At 46.1% G+C, this 19,467-nt stretch overlaps 1 protein-coding gene across 1 annotated transcript; it reads left to right on the top strand.

The window, feature by feature from the left end:
• Window positions 1-8,897: 8,897 nt before the first annotated feature.
• On the top strand, window positions 8,898-19,158 carry LOC121575237 (selenocysteine-specific elongation factor-like). The gene is made up of 6 exons (XM_045223252.1): window positions 8,898-9,137; window positions 9,210-9,297; window positions 11,299-11,463; window positions 12,224-12,895; window positions 14,703-14,859; window positions 18,589-19,158. The coding sequence occupies exons 1-6, from the start codon at window positions 8,950-8,952 to the stop codon at window positions 18,768-18,770; spliced, it is 1,452 nt and encodes a 483-aa protein (XP_045079187.1). The 5' UTR covers window positions 8,898-8,949; the 3' UTR covers window positions 18,771-19,158.
• Window positions 19,159-19,467: the final 309 nt, after the last annotated feature.

Raw genomic sequence — 19,467 nt, 5'->3', positions numbered from 1 at the left:
AGGATAGTCAGTTTTACGAGGGCATGTTTGGCAGCATGAGTGAAGGAGGCTTTGTTGTGAAATAGGAAGCCGATTCTAGATTTAACTTTGGATTGGAGATGCTTAATGTGAGTCTGGAAGGAGAGTTTACAGTCTAACCAGACACCTAGGTATTTGTAGTTGTCCACATACTCTAGGTCAGACCCGCCGAGAGTAGTGATTCTAGTCGGGTGCCAGCAGCGTTCGATTGAAGAGCATGCATTTAGTTTTACTAGTGTTTAAGAGCAGTTGGAGGCTACGGAAGGAGTGTTGTATGGCATTGAAACTCGTTTGGAGGTTTGTTAACACAGTGTCCAATGAAGGGCCAGATGTATACAAAATGGTGTCGTCTGCGTAGAGGTGGATCTGAGAGTCACCAGCAGCAAGAGCGACATCATTGATATACACAGAGAAAAGAGTCGGCCCGAGAATTGAACCCTGTGGCACCCCCATAGACTGCTATAGGTCCAGACAACAGGCCCTCCGATTTGACACATTGAACTCTATCTGAGAAGTAGTTGGTGAACCAGGCGAGGCAGTCATTTGAGAAACCAAGGCTATTTAATCTTCCAATAAGAATGTGGTGGTTGACAGTCGAAAGCCTTGGCCAGGTCGATGAAGACGGCTGCACAGTACTGTCTATTATCGATCGCAGTTATAATATCGTTTAGGACCTTGAGCGTGGCTGAGGTGCACCCATGACCAGCTCGGAAACCGGATTGCATAGCGGAGAAGGTACGATTTGAAATGGTCGGTGATCTGTTTGTTAACTTGGCTTTCAAATACTTTCGAAAGGCAGGGCAGGGGCAAGTTGCAGCGGAGGGTGCAGAGCTGGTGGCCGGGGTAGTGGTAGCCAGGTGGAAAGCATGGCCAGCCGTAGCAAAATGCTTGTTGAAATTCTCGATTATTGTAGGTTTATCGGTGGTGATAGTGGTTCCTAGCCTCAGTGCAGTGGCAGCTGGGAGGAGGTGCTCTTATTCTCCATGTACTTTACAGTGTCCCAAAACTTTTTGGAGTTAGTGCTACAGGATGCACATTTCTGTTTGAAAAAGCTAGCCTTTGCTTTCCTAACTGCTTGTGTATATTGGTTCCTAACTTCCCTGAAAAGTTGCATATCGTGGGGGCTATTCGATGCTAATGCAGTATGCCACTGGATGTTTTTGTGCTGGTCAAGGGCAGTCAAGTCTGAGGAGAACCAGGGGCTATATCTGTTCTTAGTTCTGAATTTTTTGAATGGGGCATGCTTATTTAAGATTGAGAGGAAAGCACTTTTAAAGAACAACCAGGCATCCTCTACTGACAGAATGAGATCGATATCCATCCGGGATACCTGGGCCAGGTCAATTAGGAAGGCTTGCTCGCTAAAGTGTTTTAGGGAGCGTTTGACAGTGATGAGGGGTGGTCGTTTGACCGCGGACCTGTTACGGACGCAGGCAATAAGGCAGTGATCGCTCAGATCCTGGTTGAAGACAACGGAGGTGTATTTAGAAGGTCAGGATGATATCTATGAGGGTGCCCATGTTTACAGATTTAGGGTTGTACCTGGTAGGTTCCTTGATAATTTGTGAGATTTAGGGCATCTAGTTTGGACTGTAGGATGGCCGTGGTGTTAGGCATATCCCAGTTTAGGTCACCAAGCAGTACGAACTCTGAGGATAGATGGGGGGCAATCAATTCACATATGGTGTCCAGGGCACAGCTGGGGGCTGAGGGGTGTCTGTAGCAAGCGGCAACAGTGAGAGACTTATTTCTGGAAAGGTGGATTTTTAGAAGTAGGAGCTCAAACTGTTTGGGCACAGACCTGGATAGTATGATAGAGCTCTGCAGGCTATCTCTACAGTAGATTGCAACCCCACCCCCTTTGGCAGTTCTATCTAGGTGGAAAATGTTGTATTTGGGGATGGACATTTCTGAATTTTTGGTGGCCTTCCTAAACCAGGATTCAGACACTGCTAGAACATCAGGGTTGGCGGAGTGTGCTAACGCAGTGAATAACTCAAACTTAGGGAGGAGGCTTCTGATGTTAACGTGCAAGAAGCCAAGGCTTTTACGGTTACAGAAGTCAACAAATGATAGCGCCTGGGGAGTAGGAGTGATACTGGGGGCTGCAGGGGTTAACCTCTACATCACCAGAGGAACAGAGGAGGACTAGAATAAGGATATGGCTAAAGGCTTTAAGAACTGGTCTTCTAGTGCGTTGGGTACAGAGAATTAAAGGGGCAGATTTCCGGGCGTTGTAGAATAGATTCAGTGCATTATGTACAGACAAGGATATGGAAGGATATGAGTACAGTGGAGGTAAACCTAAGCATTGGGTAACAATGAAAGAGATGGCATCACTGGAGGCACCGATTGAGCCGGTCTCCGCGTGTATGGGGGGTGGAACGAAGGAGCTATTTGAGGCAGTTTGAGAGGGACTTGGGGCTCTACAGTGAAATGGTATAATAAGAGCCAACTGGAACAGCAATAGGCAAGGCATATTGACATGGGAGAGAGGCATAAAGCAATCACAGGTGTTATTCAAGAGAGCTAAGACAACAACTGGCGATGAAAGTTTGGGCTGAGGCTAAACAGATAAACAGGACAGGGTACTGTGTAAAAGGAACAGTCCAGCAGGCATCAGCTGTGCAGCTGAGTGATCATAAGGTCCAGTGAACAGCAATATGTGAGTCCGAGAGCAGTTCAAATTGGTGCTACAGCACAGGCGAGCAGGAAGCACGGCTGTTGAATTGCGTGTGCTAGCGGGCCGGGGCTAGCAGATGGATCTTCGTGGTCGTCGCAACGGGAAGCCTGTTGAAACCACAGACGATTACGTTGGCAAACCAGTCGTGATGGATCGGCGGGGCTCCGTGTCAACACTAGGAAGTCCCGTCCGGTTGACAGAGGGGTAGATAGCCGGGAGATGGGCCTGACTCGAGGCTAGCTCAAGGCTGATTAGCCAACAACCACATCCATTCGGTTGCAGCTAGCTAGTTGCGATGATCCGGTGTTAAAGGTCCAGTGATTCAGTGATTCCGGCAGAAAATCCGGTATGTTCTGGGTCAATAACGCGCTGTGCAGACAGTGCAGACTGGCCGATAATAGTCCAGGCTAGAGCTGGCTGGTAGGTAGTGCAGGCCACGGACAATGGTGAAAAACCACTAACGGTGGCTAATAGCAAGTAGCTAGTTAGCTGGCTACTCCCGTCCAGTAGACCGAGAGGTAGATAGCCGGGATATGTGCCTGGCTTGAGGCTAGCTCAAGGCTAACTGGTGCTTGCTTCGGGGGCAGTGGTGATTTAGCCAACAGCATCATCCATTCGGTTGCGGCTAGCTAGTTGCGATCCGGTGTTAAGGTCCAAAGATTCAGTTATTCCGGCAGAAAATCTGGGCCCGTATCTCTAAAGAATTTTTGTGCAAAAAGTGGCTCCTAGCGGCCAAATTCTAAGAAAATTCTCAGAGGCATGACGTTTTCTTAGAATTTCCCCTAAAAGTGACACGAAAATCCCAGTTAATATAAAAGCTATTCCTCAAGAGTCCTAGCGCTTAAAAGGGCTCCTAAGGCGAGATCTGCTAAGAGCAGGGAAGAGGACTTTTAGTGGCTTAGGAGTTACCCTAAGCAGCTGCACAAAATGGCCAACAGAGGAGGCAGGAGAGATGTCCTGCAAACACTGGATGACAGGGAATTATTGAGACGCTACAGATTGGATCGTGCAGGAATCATGTTTGTGGTGGATCTCCTTAGAGATGCAATTACTTCACCAACTCGACGCCACAACGCTATTACACCGGAGAAGAAAGTAATCACAACCCTGAGGTATTTGGCAACAGGGAAAATGCAACAATGCAGCAGTGATGACTTGGGTCTGTCCCAATCCTCCGTCAGCAGAGTCATCACCCAAACACTGACAGCTTTGTCACAACCTAATATTGTGACACAATTTGTTTCATTCCCGCTGGATGCCCGCACTTTACACACACATAAAAGGGCATTTATGGACATTGCAGGATTCCCTGGCGTTGTGGGTGTAATTGATGGAACACATGTGAGAATAATTGCGCCATCAGAGGACGAGGCTGTCTTTGTTAACAGGAAGAATTTCCACAGCATCAATGTGCAAATAGTGTTCAATGCGGCCTGGAAGATTTTGGACATTGTGGCTAAATGGCCAGGCTCCACACATGATGCGAGAATGCTCTCCGAGAGTGGCATCAGACAGCTTTTTGAGAGACGCTATGTGCCAGCTAGGATATTAATATGAGCAAATTAGACACAAATCATTATTTGAACAGGGTGTAATGAGCTTAAGTTTTCACATATTTTAGATTCTAATGTTAGGCTATAACCCCTACAGCTTACTATTCATTTTCCAGATATTTTCTTGAATGTGAAATATTATTTACAATTATAGTCTGCATAAGATTAGAGTGTATAATTATGTTTATTGATTTGAGGGTACATCCTTTGCTCATTATCACCAAAAGTTCATTTTCATCAAACTTGTAGGATCAACCAATCACGGCTTTTGAAATGATGACTCATACCTAGCAACGGGGTCAACCACACCTCCTCACTAAGATAGGATTTTTCATCCATTCCTGGCTCAGAGTTCACTGAAAATGTTCTGGAATCACTTCTAAGCTAAAACTCCTGGCAAGGAATTTTTAGGTTAAGTTAGGAGCTCTCTGAGAGGATTCTCAGAATCTTTAAGGATACGGGCCCTGATGTTCTGGGTGAAACCGCTAACGGTGGCTAATAGCAAGTAGCTAGTTAGCTGGCTAGCTAGTTTCAACTGGAGATTCTGGATAAAAGGTAAGTAAATAATAGAATCCGTTCCATATTGAGTGAGGCGGTTTGCAGGAAAGTATATTTAGTAGAAGGATGAAAAGTGTCTGATATATATATATATATATATATATATATATATATATATATATATATATATATATATATATATATATATATATATATATATATATATATATATATATATTACACGAAAAAAACAAAAAACAGGCTATTTACACGGACACACTACAGAGTACACGACCGCACTGCTACCCCATCTTGGCCTACCACTGAGCCGTTGTTGCTCCTAGATGTTTCCACTTAACAGTAACAATTCTTACAATTGACAGGGGCAGCTCTAGCAGGGCAGAAGTTTAACGCAATGACTTGTTGGAAAAGTGGCATCCTATGGCGGTGCCACGTTGAAAGTCACTGAGCTCTTCAGTAAGGCTATTCTACTGCCAATGTTTGTCTATGGAGATTGCATGGCAGTGTGCTCGATTTTATACACCTGTCAGCAACGGGTGTGGCTGAAATAGTCGAATCCACTAATTTGAAGGGGTGTCCACATACTTTTATTTATATATAAACATGAAGAATAAATACACAATTAGTAGCGATAACTTGGCTATATACACAGGGTACTGAGTCGATATGCAGGGGTACGAGGTAATTGAGGTAGATGCAGTGCATTCGGAAAGTATTCAGACCCCTTGACTTTTTCCACATTTTGTTACGTTACAGCCTTATTCTAAAATGGATTAAATTGTTTTTTCCCCCGCGTCAATCTACACACAATAACCCATAATCACAAAGCGAAAACAGGTTTTTCGATTTTTTTGCAAATGTATTAAAAATAAAAAAACAGCAATACCGTATTTCAATATGCATTCAGACCCTTTGCTATGAGACTAAAAATTGAGCTCAGGTGCATCCTGTTTCCATTGATCATCCTTGAGATGTTTCTACAACTTGATTGGAGTTCACCTGTGGTAAATTCAATTGATTGGACATTATTTGGAAAGGCACACACCTGTCTATGTAAGGTCTCACAGTTGACAGTGCATGTCAGAGCAAAAAGCAAGCCATGAGGTCGAAGGAATTGTCCGTAGAGCTCCGAGACAGGATTGTGTCTAGCCACAGATCTGCGGAAGGGTACCAAAAATATGCAGCATTGAAGGTCCCCAAGAACACAGTGGCCTCCATCATTCTTAAATGGAAGAAGTTTGGAACCACCAAGACTCTTCCTAGAGCTGGCCGCCCGGCCAAACTGAGCAATCGGTGGAGAAGGGCCTTGGTCAGGGAGGTGACCAAGAACATGATGGTCACTCTGACTGAGCTCCAGAGTTCCTCTGTGGAGATGGGATAACCTTCCAGAAGGACAACCATCTCTGCAGCACTCCACCAATCAGGCCTTTATGGTAGAGTTGCCAGACGGAGGCCTCTCCTCAGGAAAAGGCACATGACAGCCCGCTTGGAGTTTGCCTAAAGGCACCTAAAGGACTCTCAGACCATGAGAAACAAGATCCTCTGGTCTGATGAAACCAAGATTGAACTCTTTGGCCTGAATGCCAAGCATCACGTCTGGAGGAAACCTGGCACCATCCCTACGGTGAACCATGGTGGTGGCAGCATCATGCTGTGGGGATGTTTTTCAGTTGCAGGGACTGGCAGATTAGTCGGGTTTGAGGGAAAGATTAACAGAGCAAAGGACAGGGAAACCTTGATGAAAACCTGCTCCAGGCCTCTGCATGGGGCAAAGGTTCACCTTCCAACAGGACAACGACCCTTAGTACACAGCCAAGACAATGCAGGAGTGGCTTCGGGACAAGTCTCTGAATGTCCTTGAGTGGCCCATCCAGAGTCCGGACTTGAACTCGATCGATCATCTCTGGAGAGACCTGAAAATAGCTGTGCAGCGACGCTCCCCATCCATCCTGACAGAGCTTGAGAGAATCTGCAGAGAAGAATGGGAGAAACTCGCCAAATACAGGTGTGCCAAGCTTGTAGCGTCATACCCAAGATGACTCGAGGCTGTAATCGCTGCCAAAGGTGCTTCAACAAAGTACTGAGTAAAGGGTCTGAATACTTATTTAAATGTGTTATTTCCGTTTCTTTATTTGTAATACATTTTTAAAAAAAATATGTGTGGGGGGGAAACTATTTAATCCATTTTAGAATAATGCTGTAACGTAACAATATGGAAAAAGTCAAGGGGTCTGAATACTTACCTTATGTACATATAGGTAGAGGTAAAGTGACTAGGCAATAGGATAGGTAATAAACAGTAGCGTATGTGAAGAGTCAAAATAATTAGTGCAAAGAGGGTCAATGCAGATAGTCCGGGTAGCTATTTGGTTAATTATTGAGTAATCTTATGGCTTGGGGGTAGAAGCTGTTCAGGGTCCTGTTGGTTCCGGTCTTGGTGCATCAGTACCACTTGCCGTGCAGTAGCAGAGAGAACAGTCTGTGACTTGGGTGGATGGAATCTTTGAGAATTTGTAGGACCTTCCTCTGACACTGCCTGTTATAGAGGTCCTGGATGACAGGGAGCTCAGCCCTAGTGATGTACTGGGTCGTACGCACTACCCTCTGTAGCGCCTTGCGGTCGAATGTCAAGCTATTGCCGGTTGCGAAGTCCAGCATCCAGTTGCAGAGGGAAGTGTTCAGTCCCAGTGTCCTGAGCTTAGTGATGAACTTGGAGGGCACTATGATGTTGGACAGCTGGGTTTCTTTTTGTCATCCGTGATAGTTTGCAAGCCCTGACACATCAGACGAGTGTCAGAGCTGGTGTAGTATGATTCGATCTTAGTCCTGTATTGACGCTTTGCCTTTTTTATGGATTCCTTATATGCGTCCGGATTAGTTTCCTTCATTGCGGATGTTGCCTGTAATCCCATGGCTCTTGGTTGGGAAATGAAACGGGCCAGTCAGCTGTCTGATGGCTGCTGGTACTCTAGCCCTGAGTTTGACAGCCATGTACAGGAATGGCAAGTGGCAACATACAATGACTTTATCAGATAAGGACAACATGTTCATGGATAATTGATTGAGGGTGGTAACTTCCTATACTGTAGAGCTTACTACACTGTCTGTGAACTCATGAAAGTGCTGTCAGAGTTCAACTCTAGATCCAGCCAGCAGAGGGCGACTGAGGACTGCAGAATAAAGACTACACAACCACCCATACAAATATAATGTATTTCTTGAATCAACCATGCAAAGCAGCCATTACAAGGTTAACGCACACTGACTGACTGGCCCCTCCACTAGCCTGTGGCTTTGCAAGGAGGAGAGCGAGGAGGAATGGATTCAACATTCCAGGAGGACAAGAGACTTCCTTATCCTTACAGCTCAGTTGAACCCTGCTTACTCATTCCCCCTCTCTTTGTTCTTGCTGCTATTCCCCTTCTCTCTCTCTTCTCACTCCTAATGAGTGTTTGTAGGGTTGACAATATGTATCCTGTAAGAGGAGGACAGGCCTGAGAGGTGAGGGTGAGAAGAGAACAGGGGGAGTCACAGTTGAAGGAAAGCAGGATAAGGCGAATACACACACACACACACACACACACACACACACACACACAGGAGTGCAGCCTGTGTCAGTGTATATGGCTGGTAGTTTGCTATATAAAGCCAGTGTGTCCCTGTGGATGGCACATGCTGTGGATTAGGGCGGAAGGAAGGTGTGGGGAACGGGGTATGTAATAAGCTTCCCCTCCTGTCCCCAATGGGGAGAGCACAGGAAAGAAAGAGAGCCAAAGAGAGGCAGAGAAAAGAGGGGAGCACAGGAAAGAAAGACTGCCAAAGTGAGGGAAAGAAAAGAGGGAGGAAAGACAACCAAGCGAGCTGAGGCTCTAATTTCAGCCCTCTAGCCCTTCTCCCTTCTTTACATCCCTTTGTACCCTCCCTCCTCTTTCCCGCTCTTCTTGTTCTGTTGTTATTCTTGGTTATCTGTTTCTGTTCCTGTTGCTCAACTTATGACTTTGGTCATATGGCCCTCCAAGAGTCCTGTGTAGATCAGCTGTAACCATGCAGTGCTGAGTGTGTGCAATCATTTCACTGCAGTAGTTTTGGACTGGGGTGTTTATTATTGACAAGTCTATAGCATACATCTAATTGTGCGTGTGTGTGTGTGTTCCAGGGGCTCAGATCATAGACCTGATGATGCTGGTGGTAGACGTGGTGAAGGGGATCCAGACCCAGACAGCAGAGTGTCTGCTGATAGGAGAGCTGACCTGCCCCCGCATGGTGGTCATTCTCAACAAGACTGACCTGCTGCCGCCCAACAAGAGACAGACCGCCATCGACAAGATGACCAAGAGACTGCACAAGACCCTGGAGAACACCAGGTAACACACACACACACACACACACACACACACATAGTCATTCTAACCCTCGTTTCATCCCCTGTTGGCCAGATTTAAAGACTGTCCTGTGATTGCCGTGGCAGCGAAGCCTGTTGGTCCTGAAACAGAGGAGCCCCAGGGAGTGCCTGACCTAATAGAGGTAAAGACCCTGAACACACTGGTGACCAAGGATGTGCCTGCACTGTTAGCGGTTTTGGTTAATATTCTGACTAGACAGGACAAACCCATTTTCACGATTTCTGGTATATCATCAAAATAAATTAATCACAGCACGTTTTTGGACTCATTCAGCAGTTTGTACCTGGTTAATTAGAATACTATTGGAAATTAATGTTGAAAGCAAACATTTTTATTCCTAAAACATACATTGAAAATTATGCTGTAGCTGATTCCTGTTGACAATAACTTTTGATAAATAGCCAAATGTCAACACCGTTTTGAAGTGTCCAAATCAATAATCAATAGATGCAAAAACAGTTTGTCATATATTGAAAACCTAAACATAAAATGTACTACCTACACATACATGTACCACAATAATAATCATATTACTTGTATTTTCTATCAACGAGAACCTTATAAACTGCATATGCACCAAAAACCCTTTTGGTTTGACAAGTGGCAATAAATCACTCATATTGATTAGGGGGGAAATCAGGAATATGCGCAACAAAAAACACACAGGAACTGGAAATATTGTTTACATCACTGGTTAGAGGACAACCTGATGAAGACAGCCAGATACATTTTGGAGTGATGCATTTTGATTTGGGGTTCGCCAAAATGGAAAGAGAAACGCAACACTTATTTGCCAATCACTCATAATCAATATCACGTTGAAATCAATAGAACGAGAGGGGGTAGTCAGGTTGCACGTCCTGATTGAACACTACTGAAAAAACACATTATCTGGTATGCTGTATCACTGGTTATAGGACAACTTGTAGAAAACATCCAGTTACATTTTTTATTTTGTTAAAGGGATACTTCGGGATTTTGTCAATGAGGTCCTTTGTCTACTTCCCCGGAGTCAGATGAACTTGTGGATAGCATGCTAGTAGATACCCATAGATTTCCAGTCATTGCGCTAACGCTAGTTAGCATTGGCTCACGAAACTACCTCTTAACTTCCTTCATACTGGACACAGAGACATAAAAATGGTATCCACAAGTTCATCTGACTCTGGGGAAATAGATGAATTGTCAACAACCCGAAGTATCCCTTTAATCACTCATATCTGTACCAAATTGAAATCAATAGAGCGAGGCAACGTTTGGGTTGTAGGTGCTGTTTGAACTAACACTATTCAAAGGCCACACTGAGTCTGAGAATATTTTTTATATCACTAGTTATAAGAGAATTTGCTACAGACAGTGGTCTACATTTTGGAATGTCGGATGGAGATTCTGGGAGGCTGCCGACACGGGGAAGAAACAAATCAGTTACTTTGTTATTTAACTTAAATGAATAACGACCCGGCATATGATATCAACGCTGACAAAGTTTGGCTGTTATTTAAGTGATCTTGTGTAATCGTAAAACGTGAGCTTGTGTAATCTAGTAACACATACTGTCCACATCATGGAAAGTAGCGTAATGTAAATTAATTAAATGTGGCTAAAAAATGCTATATCTTAATTTAGCATTATTGTTAATGAAGCAAACTCACAGATTTTTACAATAATCACCATATATTTCTCACTAGTTTAACCATTTAGAGAGTTAAATGCTCTCCAACACATTATTACCAGGCGCTCTAGACTAGAGCTTCCATAGTGTCTGTGCAGCAGCCTGAACGTTCCACGTTGCTATTCTGACTGGTGTGGAGATACTTTCAATGATACATACAGTATCCTTAATTGAAATGATACTGTAAAAGGTAGATATCCTAGAACAAAGAGGTATATGACAGACACTGTCATAGGTCAGGGAGTTCTGCCCTATGATTAAAACACGAGACACTGTCAGGAAGTGTTTATGAAACCACAGGATACACAGACTCAACACTAAGATATGGTTCTGAATAGGACTGGCCCTCTGCTCTGTGTGTGACTAGCCTGAATCATACTCATGCCTACGATGACCGTACAATGTTATGACAGCAGTTTTGACTTTGCTCCGTATGTGTGTCTCCCCTAGCTGTTGAAGATCCAGACGTACCTCCCTCACAGAGACCCGGGGGGAGCCCTGCTGATGGCCGTGGACCACTGCTTCTCCATCCGCGGTCAGGGCACAGTCATGACCGGAACTATTCTACAGGGGGCGCTAGCTGTCAACGACACCGTGGAGATCCCATCGCTCAAGGTACGGTCACTGACCACAGAACATTGATTTGCATGACCACTGAAAGTCTTGATCAGTGGTTCTCAATCTGCTAAGTCTATTGACCAGCAACAATTATTTGTGATATTGCTGATTATTATAGCGCGTTAGTCAATTTAATTAGTTCTATTTTTAGTTAAAGTGGTTTTAGTTCATACTATTGTTTGTCACTTTATAGGACCACATTAACTAAAATTAGAACCATGGCATGCTCATAGTCCCTGCTTCCAGAAAGGTGGAGAATCGTTGATGCAGTAGAAGAACCCTGATTCAGATGACCTGGACAGCACAAGGCTGGAGTAGAAGCTACGGAGTTCATAAGTTGACTGGAGGAGGAGGGAAGGAAAGAGGGATGGTAGTGTGGGGGTGGAGGATGTGTCTGTGTGTTTTTGGAGGGAGCAGGATGGGGAGACTGGGGAGGAGGGGTGGGGATTGACAGTACAGGAGCTGACTAATTTAGACCAGATGCAGTCACTCACACTTGTTTGTAGGCCAGCCTAGTCTAAACACCAGCTTATTGTATTGAACCTTACTATCAACTGGTGTCATTATAACATCCTCCATCAGGTGGCAGCAAAAGCCTGGAAAAACCAGCAGGCTTGTCTCAGCATTCAGTGTCAGAGAAGAATGGTGGTTAGGCCACACCGACCATACTCACCCACTCTCCCTCACACAACAACACAACAAACAATAAGAGTAGGTTAGTTTGATTGTCTCTCTGTGTTTGTCCTTTAACCCCTAGGTGACCAAGAAAGTGAAGTCAATTCAGATGTTCCGGCTGCCGGTGTCTGGGGCCATGCAGGGTGACCGCGTGGGCGTGTGTGTGACCCAGTTTGACCCCAAATTACTAGAACGGGGGGTGGTGTGTACCCCTGGATCCCTACACACCCTCCACGCAGCCCTCATCTCCGTCAGAAAGATTGGCTACTTCAAGGGTTCCCTGGCCACCCGAGCCAAGTTCCACATCACCGTGGGCCATGAGACTGTCATGGCCAGGGTCACGTTCTTCGGTCTGCCCCCTGGAGGAAGCCCCCAGACCCCCACCACGGACCCCCAACCACCTCCCTCCGACCCCCACTCCCCTCAGCCAGACCCCAGCCCCCTGAGCAAACCTTTTTCCTTTGACCGGGAGTACTTCCACCAGGACGAGTATGTGATTGGCCAGCGGGCGGCCGGAGGGGCTGGGTCAGACCCGGAGCAGTGGGCGCTGCTGGAGTTTGAGCGACCGGTCACATGTCCCTCTCTCTGCCTGGTGATTGGCTCCAAGCTGGACACAGACATCCACGCCAACGCGTGCCGGCTGGCGTTCCAGGGTCGTCTGCTGGAGGGCTTTGAGGGGAAGAACTACTCTGAGACTACACTACCCAGACTACACATCTACAAGACCAAACACAAGGAGGGACAGGTGGAGAGGGTGAGTGGACGCCCTGCTCGCCTCTCTCTGACTCCCCTAATAGTCTGTACACCCTCCCCTCCCATCACCCTTCATGGATCTCTGTCCTTGCTCCTTTGCCCTCTCTCTCACCCCTCTTCTCCCTCTCTCTCTCTGGTCCTTGTTTGGATTTTTCGTTGCTGGTGGTGCTGGAGCGTGTTGCAGGGACTGAGCTCCCATTGTGCACACACACAGAGTCCCTGGGGCGGTGCGGGAGGGAGGCGTGGAGAGGTATGCGGGGCCTTGGCCTGTGCTGGGATGTGACACAGGCGTGTGGCCCTCTGATGCCAGTGGCAGCAGCCAGACAGACTGGTGCTGTTTGGACACACCTGAGTGGCACAGGAATATACCCATATGACTCTGCATTCTCCCAGACCCACACTCTAGCCTCTGCTCTCTCTCTGCTCTCTCTCTTTCTCTGCTCTCTTCGCTCTCTCTGCTCTCTGCTCTCTTCGCTCTCTCTGCTCTCTCTTTCTCTGCTCTCTGCTCTCTTCGCGCTCTCTCTGCTCTCTCTGCGCTCTCTCTTTCTCTGCTCTTCGCTCTCTCTGCTCTCTGCTCTCTCTGCTCTTTTTTTTCTTCTTTCTCTCTCTTTGTGTCCTCGAGCCGTAATGTTTTTTTGTCTCTGACCTTTACCCTCTTTCTCCCTGGCTCCATCTCACTCTTGTAATATCTTTTTGTCATTTAATTCTGTTGTTCCTCAGTTTGTCTTCCCCCTTTTGGCTCATAAGAGTCTTATCTGCCTCTTGTTGCTCCTGTCTTTCTGTGTCTGTCTCTGTCTGTTTGAGTGTTGTCTGCCACCCAGCAGCAGCCAGCAGTGTGTCTGTGTGTACACACCCTCTGTCAGGGTCGCTAACAGGTCAGAGGTCAAGTGTGTGGACAAGTTTTACTGCTGTTAGCACCTCAGGCTGTCGACAGCCAGCCCCACAGTTACACAGCAGTCCTTGACCCTGAGGTTGACCCTCTCAGACTCCGTTCATGGGGGTGTGTGTGGGTTCCCTCACATAATGAGGAAGTCCTGTTTGTTTTTTGTCTTCTAAGAGGACACATACCTGAGATGTTTGAATGTTTGAGATATGACTGTGTCTTTAAGTCATGCCTTTGTCCCAGTGTGTCTGACATGTGTACCAACTGTAGCTTATCAGTGGTCACGCTTCAGTCAGAACCCAACGTCAGAGAGAGAAAGGGAGCGAAGGAGGGAGGGTTAAGGAAAGAGAGCGGGAAGGAAGGGACAGAGGGGGAGAAGTAGAGAGACAGAGCGGTGCCCTCCCTTTATCGGATCAGTGACGGTTGAGAGAGTCTCAGTGATGGAGAGAAAATACAAACAACAAACAGAAGAAAAATGTGTAGAGGAATGAAAGAGGAGATACAGACAGACAGACGGGCGGCAGGCCTAGGGGAATGTGGCTCGTTGGATTGGGACGGGGTACAGAACAGTGTCGTGGTGGGGTCAGCCACCCCTCCACCCCCCACTATGGCGACAGAGTGGCAGCATGGTAACACAAGGTCATGCACCAGTGTGTGTTAAATCAGAGAAAGGAACATAAAAATCACCCACTGACCTCTCTGTTTATACTGTCAGCCTCAAGAAATCATTAAAGGATATGCTGGATCATTTTAGGATATGTTCCACTTGTGTTATTTGCTTTCATCATTAACTGGAAGCTGTTCATTTAATAATACTATTATTTAGGTTTATTACATATTAATTATATTTTCAATTTTCTTAAATTATTTCCTTGTATCTGTCATTGGTGCCCCTCATGTCTCCTTCTTCCTCTTCTCTGGTCAGGTGACAGATGACTACACTGTGATTGGGAGAAACCTGTTCAAGAAGGAGACCAACCTGCAGCTGTTTGTGGGGTTAAAGGTCACGCTGTCCACCGGCGAGACTGGGATCATTGAGGGCGGCTTCGGACAGAGCGGCAAGTTTAAGATCCGGGTGCCAGGTAAGTAGTGGTGGGGCTGGAGGTAAAGGTAGACGTGCTGTATGAATCTGTTAAGGAAGAAACGGACTGCGCCGACAATCGGTTAAAAGCAGCGGACCCATGGGTGTCCTATCACATCTTACCATCAGATATTGCAGCGGATGGGCGTCCTATCACATCTGACAATCAGATACCATCAGACCATCCGATACCACCCATCATTTTCTATAAATTTCCTGGCGATTCTACATGTTGAATTGCCACTGTTCGTTGACACCCAGCAGGTGATCTACTGTCCACGGCCGACGTTCATTATGGTGTTTCTCCTTTTTATACTCTATTAACAGTCAAGATAAGGACTGTATCGTTTGGATTTCTTACCTCATTTGTTGCCAAAGCATATTCCATTTGTTTATTAGTCAGAATTATGCAATTATATTTATAGTACAACCGAAGCATGAAAGGGGCCTTCTCTTTTTTTCCTGCATCTCTCACTCTGGTCTCAGTGCATTCGTTATTAGGATGTGGTTAGAGTGGTGGGCTGGGAATCCCACTCCAGCATTCCCAGGATTCCTCTGGGGGTAGCTCTGTGTCCGAGGGAAGTCTGCTCCCTGTTTATTTTACCTTGTCGCTCCGCTCCCCTCCGACCCAAAGCTAGGCTCCACACCGGGCCGGGCAGGAAGAGAAAACAAAAACATTTAGAAAGAGAACCCTACCTATATCCTCTCAACTCACTCACATACACATACACACTCTCACACACATGCTCTTACATACACACTCCCACACACATGCTCTTACATACACACTGACATACTTGGCTAGTCACTTGGGACATTCAGTATGCTCATTGCTCATACACACTCATAGTATGACACTGCTGTGTGTTCCTCTGACCTCTAGCTACCCCAGGTGTGTTTGTGTTGTGTGTGTGCTCCCTTTCCCTTGTTGTTCTTTTCTTCTCCCCTCACACCCCTTCATGGCACATGATTAAAGACCGAGAAAGCCACAGAGAGAGGGAGAAATGGAAAGAGGAGGGCTAGTTAGATTTGAAGGCCCTCCAGACCTCTCCACAACCTCCCCCTTCTCACACAGACGGCACTGTCCAATCCCCCCTGCTATCCGCCCTCCCCTGGCCCTGACCCCAAACTCATCCCCTGCAAGCCCCTAAAGGCCACCAGCCTGGCACCAGACAGTTATTCTGTCTCTCCAGAGAGAGATGGAGGGAAAGATTGAGGGAAAGGAGCAGAGAAAGAGAGGGGAATACTGTGGTTTGTGTATGAGGTGTGTACGTGATGTCAGCCTGGATAGAACACGTTTTTCATTATGTGGTTTATATCAATAAAACAACTTGTTCTAAATGTGTGAAGGTGGCTTTAGGAGGATAATTCACTGTGTGTGTTTGTAAATTAGTTGTATTCTACTCAAACGTTGAACTGTGTTTGACCGTTTTTATTAGACACTGTATCACACGGATTCATTCTAGTTTGTATTTACTGCTATTTATCTAAGTGTGTGTGTGTGTGTGTGTGTGTGTGTAGAGAGAGAGAGAGAGACAGCAAGAAGTGGGCTAAGGCCAAGCGAATAGATCGGAGATATCCATCCTCGTAATCCTAACAACCCTCATGCTGGCATAACCATAACAATCTCCTCGGTGGCGCCGTGTGACGCGGGTAGGCGAGGTCAGCCGGTGCAGAGGTTTGCTCAGGGAACATTTCTCAGTTCCATGTGAGCGGAACAACAAACACACACACAGGAAAAGATGCCCCAGAGGAATCCACGGCACGTCCCCAACCGCCTGAGAACTGTCAGACACCTGTGTAAATGTCAGCCAGAACAGGACCGCCACAGAGAACCATGACAGAGACATGGTTCTTCTACGACCGTGAAATGGGAACCGTGAGACAAGACCACGTAATAAGTTAAGGAGACAATGACTGTGGTGGGACAATGTTGCATGTGTGATGGAATGGTCAATCTGGACTGGAAATGTCAGATAAGACAGGACCGTGACCATGACCCTTGTCTCCACTCTTCATGCTATCAGAAGCAGGATCAGGAGGTTAGCGGTTCAGTTCAGGAAACAGTGGCTCCAGCACTCTTACTCTTAAGCAGAGCAGAACAGATCTACACTATATATACAAAAGTATGTTGACACCACTTCAAATTAGTGCATTCGGCTATTTCAGCCACACCCGTTGCTGACAGGTGTATAAAATTGAGTACACAGCCATGCAATCTCCATAGACAAACATTGGCAGTGGAATGGCCTTACTGAAGAGCTCAGTGACTTTCAACGTGGCACCGTCATAGGATACCACCTTTCCAACAAGTCTGTTCGTCAAATTTCTGCTCTGCTAGAACTGCCCCAGTCAACTGTAAGTGCTGTTATTGTGAAGTGAAAGTCTAGGGGCAACAACGGCGCAGCCGCGAAGTGGTAGGCCACACAAGCTCATAGAATGAGACCGCTGAAGTGCTTAGCGTGAAAAAATTGTCTGTCCTCTGTTGCAACATTCACTACAGATTTTTTTCCAAACTGCCTTTGGAAGCGACATCAGCACAAGAACTGTTAGTCGGGAGCTTCATGAAATGGGTTTCCATGGCCGAGCAGCCGCACACAAGCCTAAGATCAGCATGCGCAATGCCAAGCATCGGCTAGAGTGGTGTAAAGCTCGCTGCCATTGGACTATGGAGCAGTGGAAACGCGTTCTCTGGAGTGATGAATCACGCTTCAACCATCTGGCAGTCCGACGGACGAATCTGAGTTTGGCGGATGCCAGGAGAACGCTACCTGCCCGAATGCAGTGCCAACTAAAAGTTTGGTGGAGGAGGAATGATGGTCTGGGGCTGTTTTTCATGATTTAGGCTCCTTAGTTCCAGTGAAGGGAAATCTTAACACTACAGCATACAATGACATTCCAACTTTGTGGCAAAAGTTTGGGGAAGACCCTTTCCTGTTTCAGCATGACAATGTCCCCGTGCACAAAGCGAGGTCCATACAGAAATGGTTTGTCGAGATCGGTATGGAAGAACTTTAATGGCCTGCACAGAGCCCTGACCTCAACCCCATCGAACACCTTTGGGATGATTTGAACGCCGACTGCGAGCCAGGCCTAATCGCCCAACATCAGTGCCCGACCTCACTAATGCTCTTGTGGCTGAATGGAAGCAAGTCCCGGCAGCAATGTTACATCTAGTGGAAAGCCTTCCCAGAAGAGTGGAGGCTGTTATAGCAGCAAAGGGGGGACCAACTCCATATTAATGCCCATGATATTGGAATGAGATGTTCAATGAGCTTAGTGTACTTTTGGTCATGTAGTGTATCTGTTCTCTCTCCCATCTCCTCCATCTCTGTCATCAACAGTCTAAAGAGCAGATACATACTGTTGACCCTGAGTCACCACTGGAGAGCAGTCAGAACAGGTCTAGTGGAGTTCTGTTTTTAAAGTGCCTCCAGATCACATATAGCGCTGCAGCATGGGTACGAATCTGGCCCACTGCTATTTCAGCACACTCCGTCTTCTATGTTTTCTCTCTACCTCTGTCCTATCCTTTGTTTAATTTTGATAATTTAAATGTTTTTATTTTTGTATTTGTTTAATACCTATGTGAGGAATGGGACTTCCCCACTGCTTACATTTTTTTTTTAAGGGGGAAAAGTGACTTGCATAAACTAACAGCAGTTCTAATGCTCATATGATTTCTCTTTATCTCTCCCTCTCTTCCCCATTCCCTCTTTCCTCTCTTCAGAGGGTCTCAGTCTAGAGACTAAGCAGCTCCTCTCCTCCACCTCCAAGAAGAAAGGAAAGGGTGGGGCTAAGGGGGAACCAACCAAAGAGGAAGAGGCCAAGATGGACACTCAGCCAATCAACATCAACCTCCGATTCAAGCGATACGTCTTTGACCCCCACAAGACGATGGTTCAGTCCTGAGGTGCGTTAGGATCACTTGAACGTTTGCTACGTTGTGGAGCGGTTTGTACTGAACGACATGTTTCCCCAAAACTTTCTTGTATGTTCTTGAACAGACTTTGAGCTACGTTTGGTGGGTGTGGTGAGGTGTGGCTTGAAGCAACGAGAGGCGTATTTAAAGGGCAGTGGCCATGCTGACAACCCACAACCCAACCCCTCCCCATTTTTATACTGGTCTTTCAGTACAGCACTGTTTCCATTCAATTGAATGTTCAAGAATGTAAAAACGCACTGACCGCAGCCCTGACCTCTGCAGCAGTAGCTAGAGGATGAGAACAGTGAGATATATATATATATATATATACACACACACACACACACACACACAGTACCAGTCAAAAGTTTGGACACACCTACTCATTCAAGGGTTTTTCTTTATTTTTACTATTTTCTACATTGTAGAATAGACATCAAAACTATGAAATAACACATGGAATCATGTAGTAACCCAAAAAGTATATATTTTTATTGGTAGTGTATATATAGTGGTAAAAAAAAGCTGGGTACGCTGTTCTCCGTTTCGAGGTGAAAGTAACGATCACTATTTTCAATCCATTTTTCCACGATAGGTGAGTAAATGCTTGCGCAAAATAAAGGTGCGTCAACCATGTTACAGTAATGATGGAAAGATTACAGTGTAAAGGCTGGCCTCTGTATC

Source organism: Coregonus clupeaformis, chromosome 10 (genome assembly GCF_020615455.1).
Source record: "Coregonus clupeaformis isolate EN_2021a chromosome 10, ASM2061545v1, whole genome shotgun sequence".
Classification (NCBI taxonomy): domain Eukaryota; kingdom Metazoa; phylum Chordata; class Actinopteri; order Salmoniformes; family Salmonidae; genus Coregonus; species Coregonus clupeaformis.
This window is presented reverse-complemented; position numbering and strand designations above follow the sequence as displayed.